Genomic DNA, 17,468 nt, shown 5'->3' on the forward strand with positions numbered 1-17,468 from the left:
AGTTTTATTCCTTTTGTGGTCAGTAAAAATCTACACATTTGGAGATTGTCCCTGACATGCTTCAACATTTGGTATGTGCATCTTGTGTTCTTCCACCAATTACGATGCCATAATTGCAATTTCATTGATTGTGTTTCATAGAAAGTATTTCTACGACATATTTACGAGGTGTGACAATTTAATTCCCGGAATGCACCTGTAAAAAAAACCTATGTTTAGAACTATACATTAGTGGCTACTGTCGCGTTTGAAGTAGTCCCCTTGTGCCTTTATACACCGGTTTAAACGGTGTTCCCATTTTTGGAAACAGGCATGGAACTCTTTTCAGGAATACTCTTGAGTTCCTTTATCACATTATGCTGGATATCAGCAATGTCAGAAAATCTTCATCCTTTTAGTGCAGTCTTTAATTTTGGAAACAGCCAGAATTAACAGGTATCAAAGTCCGGTGAATAAGCAGGATGACCTAATTCCGTAATCGATTTTTTGGTCAGAAAATTTTTCTCGATGATCTCTCTATGGTTATGCATAGAGACATTTGCGTAACCATACTTTAAAAGATGTACAAACATGATTACTCACGTGACTCCAACCAAATCACCATACAGGTGACACTATGCGGCCATTCTGGGAATTAAATTGTCATACCTTGTATACTGTTTAATTATACTTATTTTTGCACATACCAAGTATTAGGTAAGGCAAATAATAGCAAAATAATGTAATCATACATCATAAAATATATTATGCTGTGATTTATTTTGTTAATTTATCTTCCTAGATTTGAAGCCAAAGTTTATAGGAATTGAAGAAAATGAATCCCCGGTTGTTAATATACTTGAACTAGAAGACAATGATGCTAATTCTCAGAAACAGGATAATGCTTGGAAACCAGAAGAGGCTGATAAGAAATGCTGTCAAAAATTACAGCCAGAACAAGAATTGAGCAAGGAAAATGAACTCATTCAGCATCAGAACCTAGAAACTTTTGAAAAGGAACAAAAAATTACAGTGGTTACTACAGGGTATGTAATTTTTGAAAATGTAGTTAAATAAACTTAAATTAACAAGTATGCCTTAATAAAGTGTAATGCCAGTATTAAACCACATGGAACAACTTGATAGTAAAAAAAAGTATTTTTTCAAACATTTAACGTTATGATCATTACATTATCTGCTTGTAGGCTTTTTAATTTTATTTTATTTTCTGTTATCTCTTGACAATATGGTTATTTCAGAAAACTAGTTGATGCCTAAATTAAACATTTTTTACTATCAAGTTCTTCCATGTGGTTAAATACTGCTATTACATTTCCTTATGTCCTCATACCATAGAAACCTTTGAAACAATGTATATCTTAAATTTTAAATTAAAATCTAGTTTTTTCAGGCAGTAATGCTGCATAGTTCTTTTCTTTGCTTAGTAGAACCATACTCATATGCAAGTATAAGAAAAACTGCTTGAAAGAAGCAAATATTCTAAAATTCAGTGCCTTCTTGTTTCCTTAATAAGTGCCTTAATGGTATTTTAAAAAAAGAAAAATGACTTAAATCAGTCATATCTGATTCCATATTCAGAATTATTTCTGAGACTTTCCATTCAAACTGTACAAAACATTGCATATAACATTCATAGGGAAGAATTTATGGAGACAAAAAAAAACACACATTGCAGTAATTACTTATAATCATGAAAATAGCACTCCGTTTCAACATTTGTATCAAAGTAATCATCAGGAAAACATGCGTATGCCAAGGACACAAGCTGTGTCACACTACACAAAAGTAAGATGAATCTAAATGCTTTAGTTTACCCTAGCCTGACTTCTGGTGAAAAAAGAAATAATAATAAATATATACAAAAATATAAATTAACAAAATAAAATAAATTTTTTATACCTAACAATATAATATTCAGATGATTAGGGAAAAAATCTCTAAATAAATAAAAATAAAGTTTATAGTGGAACTACATTAAACACATCTCTATAGTCTTCTTATATTAAGGTTTTCTTGTGTTGAGGTTCTTTCATCATGTTCTGGATACTATATTGGTTGCAGATAGGTGTTCCAGATTCTTGGGATTACTAATCCATCGTTCTTGTTTTTGAGATTCAGATGACGTGTTTCAGCATCCTCATAAGTTTCCTTGAACTTTGTTTCAAACCAGATTTTGGTTGGTGTAGGGACTTGGACTATGCTGGACCCCGTGCAAGGGTTGTGCCCAAGTGGTACCGCACACTAGTGCCTTTCCAGTTGATTCATCTGCTTTACCATAGCGGATGAATTTAATGTTGTGTTTTTGTTCTGCTATTCTTATTGGAATGGTGTGCCTGGTCTGTCCTATGTAGGGTACATTGCAAGTGCACTGAATTTTGTAAACCCCTGGGTGCACAAGGTAGGGAATGGAATTGTTCGATGAGCTGAGTATATATTTTAGGAGGTTTGAAGGTTTCCTTAATGTTGTATTTATGTAGTGTTCTATCTATTTTTTCTGATATTCCCCTATGGAATAGCTATGGCATTCTTGTAATTTTTTTGGTGGCATTATTGTGGAAGACCTTGTGAACTTTTTTTTTTTTTTTTTTTTTTTTGTCCATTATCCATTTTTTTTATAAATGTTTGGCTAATTCATATTCTTTGTTCAGAGCCTGCTCATTGGAGCAAATTGATAGGTTCTATGTCTGAGGTGCTGATTACCCTTAGTTTTTGTGTTGGATGGTGGTATGAATTTTTATGTATGTATTGGCCTGTGTGTGTGTGTGTAGGTTTGCAGTAGACTGTGATTGATAGGTAGCCTGAGGGTAGATGTGTGGGGAAAAATGTGTTTAGAAAAGGATGAAAGTTATTCTTTCCAATCTCAATGGCAAATTGGATATGTTTCTGTTCTTTATTCAGTTAGCCTAGGAATATATATAATGTTGTGCAGCCATGTGGCCAACTGGCAAAAATTTCATCAACATATCTGAACTAGACTTGGGACTTTAGGCTTGCTGAATCTAAAGCTTGTTGCTCAAAGTCTTTCATGTAAAAGTTAGCTATGGGAGGGGAGGGGGGGGGGAGTTATCATTTGGCCTTGGAAATTATTTTCCCACACGAAATACCTGAAGCAAAGAACGTAAACAAAGAGGGCCATGACATTGGATGGAAATATGTTGTATATAAGAATAGTATCATTGATTGAGACATTAGTGAAAAGGATAGTTATCAAATCTTCGTCGTTGAGTGTGATGTTTTTAATTTTGTTGATGAAGGCGTGTGTATTCTTTATGTATGAGGGGGGAAATGACCTACCAGCTCCATGAGTGTACTGCTAGTTTCTCGACTAAGTGATGACTGGGGCTGTCGATTCCTTCAGCTATCGGCCATAATGGTATGTTTGTTTTGTTTATTTTAGACAGGCCAAAAATTCCGAAAGTGCAGGTATAATGTGGTAATAGCTTTTTAATTATTTCCTCAGGCCACGTGATCACTGACTTGATTAATTCTGTTTACTTTCTCAAACGGTTTATAGCATTGTAGCTAACCAGTTGGTATGTGTTGTGGTCAGATACGAATTTGTTCAATTTTTTAAGGTATGCTGGCCAATCAAGAATAACGTTACCATTGCCTCTGTTTACCTTGGTAATAATGATATCTTGGTTATTTCTTAGGGATTTAATGGCTAATTTTTCTGCTTTGGTTTAAATTGCAACTTAGCTGTTTATTATTGACTGCCCTCTAATACAGTGTTTTATTGACTGTATTAGAGGGCAGGGATTTTAAACCTCTTTCAATGTGGTATGTGAAGTCTAATTTATTTGTTATCCTTGGTGCGATAAAGCTAAGTTGCATTTTAACTAAAGCAGAAAAATTATCCCTTAAATCTCTAAGAAATAACCAAGACATGATGTTCCCAGAATTTTATAGCCTGTTTAAAATAAACAAAACAAACGCACCATTATGACAGATAGTTGAAGGAATCGACAGCCCCAGTTATTACTTAGTCAAGAAACTAGCAGTACACGCAATGAATTGGTAGATCATTCCCCCTCTTACATAAATGCAGCACTTCATCAACAAAATTAAAATCACACTCAACCACAAAAATTTATCAGTCCACTTTCATATAACTGCCCTTTTCACTAATGTTCCAATCAATGATACCATTCTTCTCATATACAACATATTTCCACCTGATATCATGCCCCTCTTTGCCCACATTCTTTGCTCCATGTATTTTGTGTAGGGAAAATAATTTCTACCTGCAAAAAAGAAGATATGGTCGTGGGCTAATCCTCCCCCTTCTATAGCTAACTTTTACATGGAAGACCTTGAGCAACAAGCTTTAGATTCACCAAGCCTGAAGTCCAAAATTTGGTTCAGATATGTTGGTGAAATTTTTTCCAGTTGGTCCCATGGCTGCAAAACATTAAACATATTCCTAAGCTAGCTGAACAAAGAACAGAAACATATCCACTTTTTCATTGAGGTTGAAAACAATAACTCTCTTCTTTTTCTGGACACACTTGTCACACATATACCCTTATGCTGCCTTTGATTCATGGATTACTGTAAACCTATACACACACAGGCCCATACTATACAATAACCTATACAGTACATACATAAAAATTCATACCACCATCCAGCACAAAAACTAGGTGTCACCAGCACCCTCAGACATAGTCCTATCAATTTGCTCCGGTGAGCAGGTCCTGAACAAAGAATATGAAATTAATAGCCAAAACTTTATTATAAAAAAAAATGGCTACAACAAAAAAACATTTCACAAGATCCTCCAAAATAATACCATTAGAAGTATAAAAAGGTTTATAAGAATGTCATAGATATACTATGCATTAGGGGAATATAGGAAAAAATAGAATATGACACTCCATAAATACATCATTAAGGCAACCTTCAAACCACCTCCTGGAAAATTAAACCGTATACTCAGCTCATCCAAAGATTCCCTAAGGGTTGAAGCTATATAACTGAGAGGAGGCCTCCACATAGTCTTTAAAGAAATGCGGAGAACCGACCAGGGATTCTGACCTAGTGTCCAATTCTCACCTTGTGGTGCACCCTGTTAGGTACCTACCTGGATACAGAATGAACGAAGATGGGATGGTAATTTGGGATTTAGCCGACCAAACTGTATTCTTATTGGCTTAAACCACAATATAAAATAATAGTAGAAAGTGACAGAATTTTTTGCCAGCTGGGGCATTGCCTAGTTAAACAAGGCCCTGTTGTTTTTCCCAGGGAACCAGAACAAACAGCAAAAGGTCAGTTACTGGAAAAAATTCTAAAATTCACCCCAAGTCAGCATCACCAGAGCTCAACATCGGTACTATCAACATAAGAAGCCTGAATGCAAAGAAATGGAGCTAGCTGAGGAATTGGATAAGTACCAGATCGACATAATAGGGGTGACTGAAACAAAAAAGACAAAAAAACTGTTGAGATCTTTCTAAGCAATAAATACAAAATGTTATATTCAAGCAATAACAATCAAGGAAAAGGAGTAGCCATAGTATTCAACAAAAAAAATACGAGGCTAACCTTTTTAAATGGAAGGCAGTGTCTCAAGTAGAGTGATATGGGCAAATATCAGAATGGGGAACAATGAGACTTATATGTGCCTATAAATACTTCTATGGTCCAAAAGAAGATTCTACTAATGTAGAAGTGGAGGAATTTTTTGAGGCTTTAGAGAAAGAAATTGACACAATGAAAAAGGAAAAGTTGGTACTTGTTGGGGATCTGAACAGCAGAGTAGGAAATTATTGTCAAAATACAAAAATATTTTAGGAAAATTTGAAGAAAAGAACCTAGCTAATAATACTGGCAAATACATGTTGGATTTCTGCTCAGGACATGGACTGATTATTACTAATGCAATGTTCCAACACAAATTCACATGGAGAGAAGAGGCAAGGAATAAGAAAAATCTCATTGACTATGTTATTGTTGATAGTGATGTTTTTTCACTGAGTGAACAGAGGATTTGAAATTGAAAGTGATCACTATTTAGTCTTGAGCAGGATAAAATTGAATTCCATATTGAAAAGAAGAGCACGTAAGAAAGTTTTAAAGCAAATAAAAGTTGAGCAGCTCTGAGATGTGAACTGTAGACTAAAATACACAAGCATTATTCAAGAAAAAATGAAAGAATTTGAGAACAGTACCCAAACCTTGCAGATTCAGTGATAAGCCCTGAAGAAAACACTGATTGATTCAGCCAGAGAGGCATGTAGTGAGGTTTTGTCTGTAAGGATAGAAAAATCAGAATTCCATGGTGGGCACAGGAAGTTAAAGAGGCAGTGAAAGAAAAGAAGAAAGCATATCAAAAGTTCCAAATAAGTCAGCTTGTGCTCTTATAGAATACAGAGACAAATGTAAGCAAGCTAAAACTAGCTAAAAAAGTCATGGGAAGACTTTGATAAGAACATAGAAAATAAATATAAAGAAGGTGGCAAGATATTCTGGAGGTTGTTGAAGAAGTTCAGAAATAAAGGAAAGAGTGCTATAAAAGAATTATTACAGATGTAAAGATGACATGAAAACTGGAAAAAAGATATCCTTGATGTATGGAGTAATTACTTCAAAAAATTGCTAAATGAAACAAGCAGTGATGACAGCACAGTGGTAAAAAACACTTACTAGGCATGCAGTCACGAATACATATCCATACATGAGTTGGAAAAGGCCATCAAAAGCCTGAAATGTGGAAAGGCAGCAGGAGTAGATGATATTCGACCAGAAATGCTCAAGTAATGAGGTATAAAAGTCTTACATGGCTGCATTGCATAGTTCAGAAGGCCTGGACAGAGGGACAAATTCCAGATGATTGGAATAGAGCTCTCATAGTATCCATATATAAAAATGGAAATAAAACTGAATGTGAGAATTACAGAGGTATTTCTCTACTGACTGTTCATGGTAAGATATATGCAAGTGTACATGAGAAACGGTTGAGAAGGATTGTGGAAGAGAGGCTTGGTGAAGAACAAGCTGGATTCAGGCCAAATAGAGGCGGTCGGGATCAGATTTTCACTTTACGACAAATAGTTGAGAAATCATGGGAATATAATAAGAATCTGTATTTAAGTTTTGTAGGTCTGGAAAAGGCATATGAAAGGTGCCAAGAGAGAAGCTATTCAAAACGCTACAGTTATGTTGTCAATGGGGCATTATATCAAGCAATAATTAGCCTTTGAGTTGTAAGTCAGCAGTTAGAATTGAAGTACAGGCAGATGGTTTAATGTTAAATCTGGTGTCAGACAAGGATGTATATTATTTATATGGATCACAGAATGAAGGAAAGTGATATTAAACCTGATATCAAAATGGAAGATGTTAATGTCAGCTCTTTGCTTTGTGTATGATGTTATACTTCATACACATATTATAGATATGGTATGAAGATCAGCGATAACAAGATAAAGACAGTGTAAATAGGCAGAAGCATTGAAAATATCCATTGTATTATGAATGAAGAACCTGTAGAACAAATGAAACATTTTGGCTACTTTGGCACAATTTATTAGTGAAGATGGTAAATTAAATATGGAAATAGACAACAGAGTCAACAAAGCTGGTATGGTAGGAAGTCAACTGAATAAATTTATATAGAATAAGAGAGAAATTAACGAAAACACTAAATGAGCTGTATGCAAGACAGTGCTGAAACCAATTTTAACACTTGTGGATCTGAGACTTGGGTCACAAATAAAACACTTGACCAAAGACTAGAGATTGCAGATATCAGAATTCGGAGAAAGATTAGTGGCACTAACAGATGGCATCAATGGCAATATCTATTAAAAACGAGGATATTAGGAAAGAACTTAATATTTTCAGCATCCTGGAATTCGTTATCATAGCTAATCTCAGGTGGATTAAAATAGAATTTAATACTTCCTATATTTCGTCCTAGTCACTAGGACATCTACGGGAATTACAAAAACAATTAATGTAACATGCACACACAAATCTTACAATACTAAGCCCAACCACGTGGGTGACACTAAAGTCCTAGCTAGGTGGAGCACCCTCTAAGGGCGGTAGTAGGTGGCCTGGAATGTAAGGTGGGACCTCTGGTGACGAGTGTTTCCCAAATCTTCGGAAGCTTAATGCAACCGTATTTATTAAGATTTCCTTGGTTTCTGAGAGCTGCTGCTTCTAAGAAAAGTCTCTCTTTCTTGGATTTGTTGTGGTGCAGCATGGTGGTTTTTTTTCTGATGCCCTGTGGGTGGTGTCCAAAACATGGTCAGCCAAGCCTGAATGACCATAGTTGTGTTTACAGATGTAAGACTAGTGTTCCTCTGGGTGGATGGATGCTGATCTGCCTGTCTGTCCAAAGTACGCCAGCTTACAGGAACAGGGTATTTTGTAAACTCCAGGCAGCGAGAGAGGAGGGAGCTGATCTTTCGTAGAATGGATAAGGGTAGCAAGTTTGCGTAGGGCTTATATGCTGTGTGTAGGTTGTACTTTTTTAGTATCTTGGCTATTTTTTCAGATGTGCCACAGATGTAGGGTATGGTGATGGCATTTTTAAAATCTTGTTGACGAGAAGGACAAGGAAAAGGAAAAGAACAATTGTTTACCCTTTCTTAGACACCTTAGTCATATGCCTGCCTAATGATACACTTGCCTTCACTGTATACAGAAAACCCACACACATACAGGCAGATACATTCACAAACTCTCCCACCACCACCCCTCACAACAATATGGCATAATTAAAACTCTTACCAAGAGAGCCCACTATCTTTGTTCCAGTGGAACTGCCCTTACTACTGAGCTTAACCACATACACAGCACTTTCCTCTTCAATGGCTACAGCGAACACAGTATCAAAAAAATCATTTCCTCCCCCATTCCCCGTCCTTCTCGTCAACAAGATTTTAAAAATGCCATCACCATACCCTACATCTGTGGCACATCTGAAAAAATAACCAAGCTACTAAAAAAGTACAACCTACACACAGCATATAAGCCCTACCGCAAACTTGCTACCTTTATCCGTTCTACGAAAGATCAGCTCCCTCCTCTCTCGCTGCCTGGAGTTTACAAAGTACCCTGTTCCTGTAAGCTGGCGTACTTTGGACAGACAGGCAGATCAGCATCCATCTGCCTGGAGGAACACAAGTCTTACATCTGTAAACACAACTATGGCCATTCAGGCTTGGCTGACCATGTTTTGGACACCACCCACAGAGTATCATGGAAGAAAACCACCATGCTCCACCACAGCAAATTCAAGAAAGAGAGACTTTTCTTAGAAGCAGCAGCAGCTCTCAGAAACCAACCAAATCTTAATAAATACGGTTGCATTAAGCTTCCAAAGATTTGGGAAACACTCATCACCAGAGGTCCCACCTTACATTCCAGGCCACCTACTACCGCCCTTAGAGGGCACTCCACCTAGATAGGACTTTAGTGTCACCCGCGTGGTTGGGCTTAGTATTGTAAGATTTGTGTGTGCATGTTACATTAATTGTTTTTGTAATCCCCGTAGATGTCCTAGTGACTAGGACGAAATATAGGAAGTATTAAGTTCTATTTTAATTCGTTTTGAGTGTTGTAAAAAAATCCATTAAGCCTCCAACATGATGACCTCACAGCACTTAAGCCTCTACACACGAAGAACGTAATCTCAGGTGGTATGGTCACTTAAACAGAATGGGAGAGGAAAGATTAGGCAAGCGTTCTCTTCCAGGTTGGCAGAGAGAAAGACTCAGGGGAAGACCAAGATATAGGTGGATTGATACAGTAAAAAGTTCCTTAGTAGATAGAAATATATGATCTGATAATGTTGGAGACTTGAGAGCTAACAGACTGATTTGGAGGAAAATTGTAGATAGGAAGTTCGTAATGATGAAATTTTTCATGTAGTACTTTAATATCCTGTACACCCCTTGAGAGTATATATCAGGAATTTGATCATGATGATGACCTTGCCATCTGAGGAGTTTAGAAAATTCAGTGCACCTACAATCCTACCCTGCACAGGGGAAACAGAGTGCACCATCCCAATAAAAAAAAAAAAAAGATGATGAACATAAATGTCACGTTAAATTCCTCGAATGTGGTAAAATAGGCCTGTCAGACCATGCACTTCAAACATATCAGAATCAACTGAACACTGCACCAAAACTTGGTTTGAAAGAAACTTCAAGGAAGCCTGTGAGATGCTGAAACTTCATCCGAATCTAAACAATAATGATGGATAGTCAAATTCAAGAATCTGTGATCCATCTGCAACCTATATAGCATTCAGAACATGATGGCAGAACCCCATCACAAGAAAACCTTAATATAAGAGGACTGTAGAGATGTGTTTAATGTATTGTATTCCTTGGTCTCCTCAGGACTCTGTGACCCTAGCCACAACATCTCTTCAATTTTTTCTGTCTGTTGTTGCATTAGTGGCCAACTCTGAAGTAAATCTGGTTCTCTCTTTTTCTTTGTCTTTCCATTTGCCCTGAATGGCAAGTTTTTCAATGTTGTCATTTTCACATCTTGAAATGTGACTGAAATATTTGAGAATTCTTTCATTTACAATGTCTCATAGCCCCCTCTTGATTTTTAGTTGATATTTGTTGTCTATCCAGAAGATTCATCATCCTTCTCCAGCACCACATCTCTTTATCTTGTCCCTATATTTTTTGCTGAATGTTCAAGATTCAGCATCATTATTAAAAATCGAAAATGCCAAGCTATTGACCAGTCTTGATTTTGTGGTGTTGGAAATGTGTTTTTCCATATTTTCTGCAGTTGCACCATTGCTGACCTCGTCATGGTAATTCTCTAAATTTATGTTTGACATCTTCTCTTGGTGCTTATTAATACTCCAAGGTAAATGAATTCATCCACCTTCTCGAAGTCAACATTATGGGCAAAATTTTCATTTTCATCTGTGACTATATAGTTTGTTTTATCCTAATTAATTTGTAAACTATATTTCAGGCTTTTCCATGAACTCTTTTAATCCTTCCTCCAGCCAGGGCGTATATATATATATATACACGTCCAGCTACATCTAGATACGATTCAATACACCTGTTGAAAGAACATGGATAAGAAGTGCAATTTGACTGTGTTCTCCTTTAGAAGGTGCGATAATCCTTCACGCTGTAGAGAACACTTAAACGGATTATCTCGTGAAGCTGAGTCTCAGTTCTCTATAACAAGGAAAGCAGTTCCTTGTTTTATGCTGGGCAATTTGACTGTTAGTTATATTAGAGAGGCTAAAAATATAGAAATTATTTTTATTTTCCTTTTTTATTGTATAGTTTATAATTCCAGGACAAAATATAAATCTTTGCATACTTTCTTCACTTAAATATTGCATTACCTTGGAGAACCAATATTTAATGTTTTTGTGCTAATTTTGTCATGTCATATCACTAAGTTTTTTCAAAATATCGTAATCTACTGTTCTTTGCACTTTCACCTTGTTGGTTTCCCTGTATAATCAGTCTTTACAAAATGAAATAAACGGTTATTATTTAAATTGATATGTATATATTTTCTGCTAGTTTTTATATTTTTCTCCAATTTTAAGAGAATATACGCAAAGGTAAGCGATACTTTTGCGTATATTGTCTGATACAAAATATCTATATGTGCATGCATCAAATGTGAAATTGCATATTATCACAATAGAATTGAACTTTATTTCGACCTTGATAGTTTTACACGCCCTCCCCCTTCCCGCTGCATGATAGAGAGATGCCTGATTGTATTGTTTCTATTTCATCTTTCAAGTAAATTATTTCACCAAAAAAATTAAGATATAAATAATAAGATAAAATAATTAAAATATATAATAATGTTAACGTTTTCCCCTTGCCAACACACTACTACACACAGCATTGATATGATATAAGTTCCAAAGTTTTTGGAACTTATATCACATTTTTATCATATATGTATATATATAAAATACTTTAATTGTATTCCAAACAATTCTGAATAGTAGGGTAAATCATTGTCTGAGATGTTTTGTTTCGTAATTTTTGAAACATTCTGTGTACCACAATCTTGCCTAATGCAACTGTTTTTCAAATATGCCTATTATAACATTGTTTTTTGTAAATAAGAATACGTTTGCTGAAATTTGTCTATTAAATTTTCATGGGAGTTTGAGCTGCAGATTAGAAATTTTCCAAGTAGCACGAATAATTTTTTTTTAATTACTAAACAGCAAAGTTTGATAATAAATATTTGCGCTACAATAAAGTTTGACAGATTGAACACTATTATTGCATTATTTCTTTTCTCCTGTTGGAGAAAACTGGTAAAATGTCACTTGTATAATTATAGCAGATTTTCTATTGGCAAAATTGGTAAGAAAATAATCATTTGCACTTTCCTTTCAAAACACAAAGAAAAAACATTGTAAATTCACCCAATGAAAGAGAAAATACTACATATTTTTCTTCTATTATTATCTGTTTTTTTTTCTTGTAGTAGAAAGAAGAAATCACTGCACATATTTCTTTTGTCAATACAAGAGTGCAAAAATCTGTAAATTGATTACATTATAGCTGATAGTCATGCTAGAATAAAAAATATTTATGTAAGAGTTCTAACATCAGATATAACAACATTTTCTTCTAGTTTAGATATGTGGCATTATTGAAGTAGTTAAACTTTGGCTAGTTTTACACTAAACTGCATGTTCCCGAAGTGATTTAAATTTGTAACAATTGTCTGCAGATTGAATATGTCTACTCCCCCCCCCCCCCCAAAAAAAAAAATAAAAATAAATGATTATGTAACAGATATGTGCCTTTTCTCTTTAAAAATTCAAATCTCTTTTCAAGATAATTGTATCAAATAATTTAGCATTTTTCGATAATAAAAGTGAAACTGATCACTATAAACAAAGAAATCATTTTTGGCATAAATACTGCATCAGTGTAAAAGAAATGTCTGTTTTTGTATTAGGATGTCTGTTAATCAAAACGAAACAAGAAATTCTTGCTTGAGGCAATTTAGTGCGACTTCTGGGAAACTTTCTCTCTTGTGTTTCTCAAAAGAGTAATCTAAGACTTTTAGCTTTTCCTCCAGCTAAGAGCATTATTGTCCAGCATTTCTAAGCTGTATTTCATAAATAGCAACCAGCAGCAATAGAAGTAATAATATTTAGAATTAAAAAAAAAAAATATATATATATATATATAACATAACATAACTGAACTTTCTTTTGTGTGGTATACAGTTTTACCTATTGACAATATATCATAGTTTTCAGCAGACTGCTGACCAGCTGATTTCAGATGCAAAGAAAGAGTACAGAATTAGATGCTTCTAATATACAACAATTTTATTGCTTTATTTCTTTTGTCAAAACTGTAAACTGAAATAAGAGATTTTGAATACTATCTGAAAGCTTTCAAACCAGTAGAAATTTAAAGTAGTTATGTAACTGAGTTCCAGGAGAGGAGAGGGGGGGGGGTTGCAGTAAAATATCTAAAAATGAGCATAAATTTTGAATCATTCCATGCAGGATATCCTTCCTGTTATATTTTCAACACATCTACAGTGGTTAAGCACTGGATATTATAGTAATGTGCATCCTATTGGGAAAAAAAAAAAAAATCTGTTGCAATTTTAAGCAAAAGAAGGCGACGAGTCTCTGATAAAATACCATTAAGTATAAATTTTTGATACTAAAAAAGACACAATATCGGAAACTGAGTAATGCAGTTTATAATCATCTGTTAAAAAAAAAAAAAAAAAAAAATGTCATATTTATTTTCAGTAAAATGAAGGAAATTTACTATTACTGAAATATATTCATTGCAAAGGCTGATCTGTGGTCATTTCAGGATTGATTATTTAATTTGGCAGATTTGAAACTTCTATTTTTGGAAAGAGAGACAATAAATTGTGCAGAAAAAGAAAAAAAAAACGAACAAATATCCTAGTATAGTAAAGCAAATTCCAAGTATCACAGTACATGTAAAGACAAGTGACTCAAAAGTTCCTCCACCACAGTTAATCTGTTAATGGCTCTAAAATCGCTGTTAAGGGATTAACGGTGGAGGAGGGTAAATACTTGATTAAAGATAGAATGCTGATGAAGTTTTGATCCATGAAAAATTCTGGGGTTGTCTGGCTATTTCATCCACCTCAGCTGGTAGGAGGGTTAATGAGGGACACCAGTTCTCCTTTGCTGGCAATAAGAATGGTATCATCAGCATGGCTAAGATTATCTTTTTACCACCAGCCAAGAAACAACTATTGTATCATATATACAAGGGAATAATAAATTCTTGAGGCTTTTCAACCATGTGCCTTAGATTAGAAATTTGATCTCTAGTTCCATGCTTCTTTCTCTAATACTGCCTGTTCTGCAGGAAGTTGTTACTCGACATATTCTTTGTCTTTCTTTAATAATACACTATCTGAACAAAAGTATCTGGACACCCCCCCCCTCTGTAATTCGTAAACTGACCTATGACCTACTTACCAATATAAAAGGAGTCATGGAGCTGTGTGTTGTTTAGTGATAAGAAGTACAAGCAGAATGGGTAGGTCAAGGGAGCTCAGTGACTTTGAACGTGGACTAGTTATTGGTTACCACATCAGTCAGAAATCTGTCAGACACATTTCAACTCTCCTCAGGTTGCCCAAGTCAACAGTTGGTGACATGATCGTGAAGTGGAAACGTGAAGACACAACAGAACTGCGTTCAGGTAAGCCGTGTTTAATGACAGACAGGGACTGTCAAGCATTGAAGGTGGTTCATGGAAATCGTTTACTGAAACAATCACCTGGAAGTTCTGCAATGCTACTAACTGTCCAGCTAGTACCATGACTGTGCGTCAAAAGTTAAAAGGAATGGGGTTCTGTGGTTGAGCAGCTGCCCATAAACTAAACATTTCTCCTTGAAACGCTAAGCACCACCTGCAGTGGTGTAAAGAGTGACACTACTGGACAGTGGATAACTGGAAACTTGTGATTTGGAATGATGAATCACGCTTTACCATGTGGCATTCTGATGGGAGGATCTGGCGAATGCCTGGAGAAAATTCCTGCAAGTGTGAGTAGTGCCAACAGTGAAATTTGGAGGAGGTGGCATTACAGTGTGGGGGTGTTTTTCATGGAATGTACTTGGCCCTCTCATAACACTACACAGAAATCTAAATGTGGAAGGGTACAAGGACATTTTGATCCATTGCGTACTGTCTACGGTAGAAGATCAATTCGGTGATGACTATTGTCTGTATCAGCATGACAATACTGCTTGCCATAAAGCAAGGTTCGTGAGGGAATGGTTTGTGGACAATAACATTCCAGAAATGGACTGGCCAGCCCAGAGCCCTGACCCGAATCCCATAGAATGCCGACTTTGCTCCAGATCCCAACAACCCACATTACGAACTGCTCTGGCTACAGCTCTTCAGGAAGAATGGGCTGCCATTCCTTCAGACACGTTCCGACACCTGGTAGAAATTGTGTCACAGGAAAAGTCTGATTACAGTGTGAAGTAGGTGTTCGGATACTTTTGATCAGATAGTGTATAAATAAGAATTTTGCTTGCATATGAGATCACACTATAGTTCTATAATCCTGCATTCCTAAGTGATGCTCTCTATGGGTGTGGTAAGGAGATCTTGATTGCTTGACTGACAGTTTTATAATAACTTACATAAGTTATAAGCAGGGCCAGATTCCAGAGATAGTAAAAACTTTCTGGAATCTGGCACAGCTTATATCTTATGAGAGATTTTACCCACTTGGGGAAAAAAAAAAAATATATATATATATATATATATATTTTTTTTTTTTTTTTTTTTTTTTCTCCCAAGTGGGTAAAATCTCTTATGATAACTTACACTAGTGGCCAAAATTGTGGAAACCTTTTGAAAAAAGTGTATTTTTGAGGTTTGATGGCTCAACACCACTTTTTTTTTTTTTTTTTTTGTGTAGTACCATAAAATTATATATCAATGGAAAGATAATTTAATCAAGAATGTAATGCAACAAAGTTTGTTCAATTATCTGTATTCTATGAAAAGTTATAGCCAAATAACCCGAAAAAAGAAACACAACTTGCTTAGGTTGATATGAAGTAGCTTTCCTTCATTTGAATGTAGCCAATGAGCACGAGTGTTTAGAGAGCCAATCAGGTGTCATCTTGTTTTGACAATGAACCAATAAGTTCACAGTAGGATTCAGCTATTGATGTCATGTATTGGAGCTGAAAGGAGGAGGACATTTGTCAGTGTGTTATGTGATTGCTATCAAGGTTTTTTTTTTTTTTTTTTTTTTTTTTTTTTTTTTGTGTGTGTGTTCTTTCATTTAGTGAGCTTGCAAAACGTAATAAAATTAAAGAATGGCGCAAAGAGTTGACTGGTCACCCAGAAAGCAATGTAAAATAGTACTATTAAGTGAACAAGGCTACAGTTACGAAGACATTAGTAGAAAAATTGGTGGAAACTTAACCAAAGGTGGCATTTCTAAATTTTTGAAGAGGTATAAAGAGACTCAGTCACTACAAAACCAGACTGGTAAAGGCAGGAAAAGTCTCAATTCTTCATCACAACAGCAAGTGATGAAGAATTGAGAGACTGTGCCTACATGACAGAAGAAAATCATCTGGGTGTATACAAGATGAAATTGCGCAATATAATGTGAAGTTGAGTGCAAGGACTGTTTGGCACAGACTGCAGGAATTTGGTCTAAATTCTAGAATGCCACCAAAAAAGCCATTTTTATTTCTCAAACAAAGGTTGAAAAGATTAAACTGGGCTAAATCCATGTTAACTGGACAGCGGAACAATGGGACAGGTTTTTGGAGTGATGAGAAATCTTCCTGTTTTTAGTGATGGCATAAAATACGTAAGGAAAAGAATCAGAGAAGATTTGCATCCTGATTGCATTACACCTACAATGAAAAACCCACTTAGTGTTATGATCTGGGGTTGTACGACATCAAAAGGTGCGAGCAGAATTTGCATGATTAATGGGAATATAAATGCCCAAAAATACATGAATGAAATACTTGAGCCCAAACTGAATCCTTCTGCACGTGATCTTTTCCAAGATAATGAAGCATTTATAAGATATATGAAGAGCCAAAGGCTTCAATTCGGCGACATATGACTTGCTTAAAGGGATATTACATCCCATATCGTTTCTTAGCCGAATAAGAAACTCAAAGAGTTTCATGCCGAATATAGTAGAAACTATATAAAGTTCGGCGATTCCAAGCATAAGCAAATACCTGGATACTGCAGCAACTGACCCTTAAGTAGTGCAAGCTGAGGCAACTCATGTCAAATGTGGAGCAAGCTCCGATCACTATTCTTGATATTTACCCACAATGTGAACTTAGCTCCTAGGAGCTGTATTACTGTTCTACATTATGAGAGAAGGTCACTACCCAGACCGGTTTCAACCTTTATTGAGGTCTCATCAGTGAGTAGGTAGACCTAGTTAATATTAAGTTTGTAGCGAAC

The 17,468-nt window shown here is 35.5% G+C and overlaps 1 protein-coding gene across 1 annotated transcript in view; it reads left to right on the forward strand.

The window, feature by feature from the left end:
• LOC150110552 (serine/threonine-protein kinase 10-like) overlaps window positions 1-17,468 on the forward strand; it is a 283,018-nt gene that overhangs the window by 102,661 nt on the left and 162,889 nt on the right. Inside the window, exon 9 of the mRNA XM_090399708.1 lies at window positions 782-1,025. Within this exon, the coding sequence (XP_090255834.1) occupies window positions 782-1,025 (244 nt within the window). The remainder of the gene's footprint in view (window positions 1-781; window positions 1,026-17,468) is intronic.

The sequence above is a fragment of the Typopeltis vanoorti genome, chromosome 1, assembly GCF_054136105.1.
Source record: "Typopeltis vanoorti isolate ZY-2024b chromosome 1, IOZ_Tvanoo_1.0, whole genome shotgun sequence".
Classification (NCBI taxonomy): Eukaryota; Metazoa; Arthropoda; class Arachnida; order Uropygi; family Thelyphonidae; genus Typopeltis; species Typopeltis vanoorti.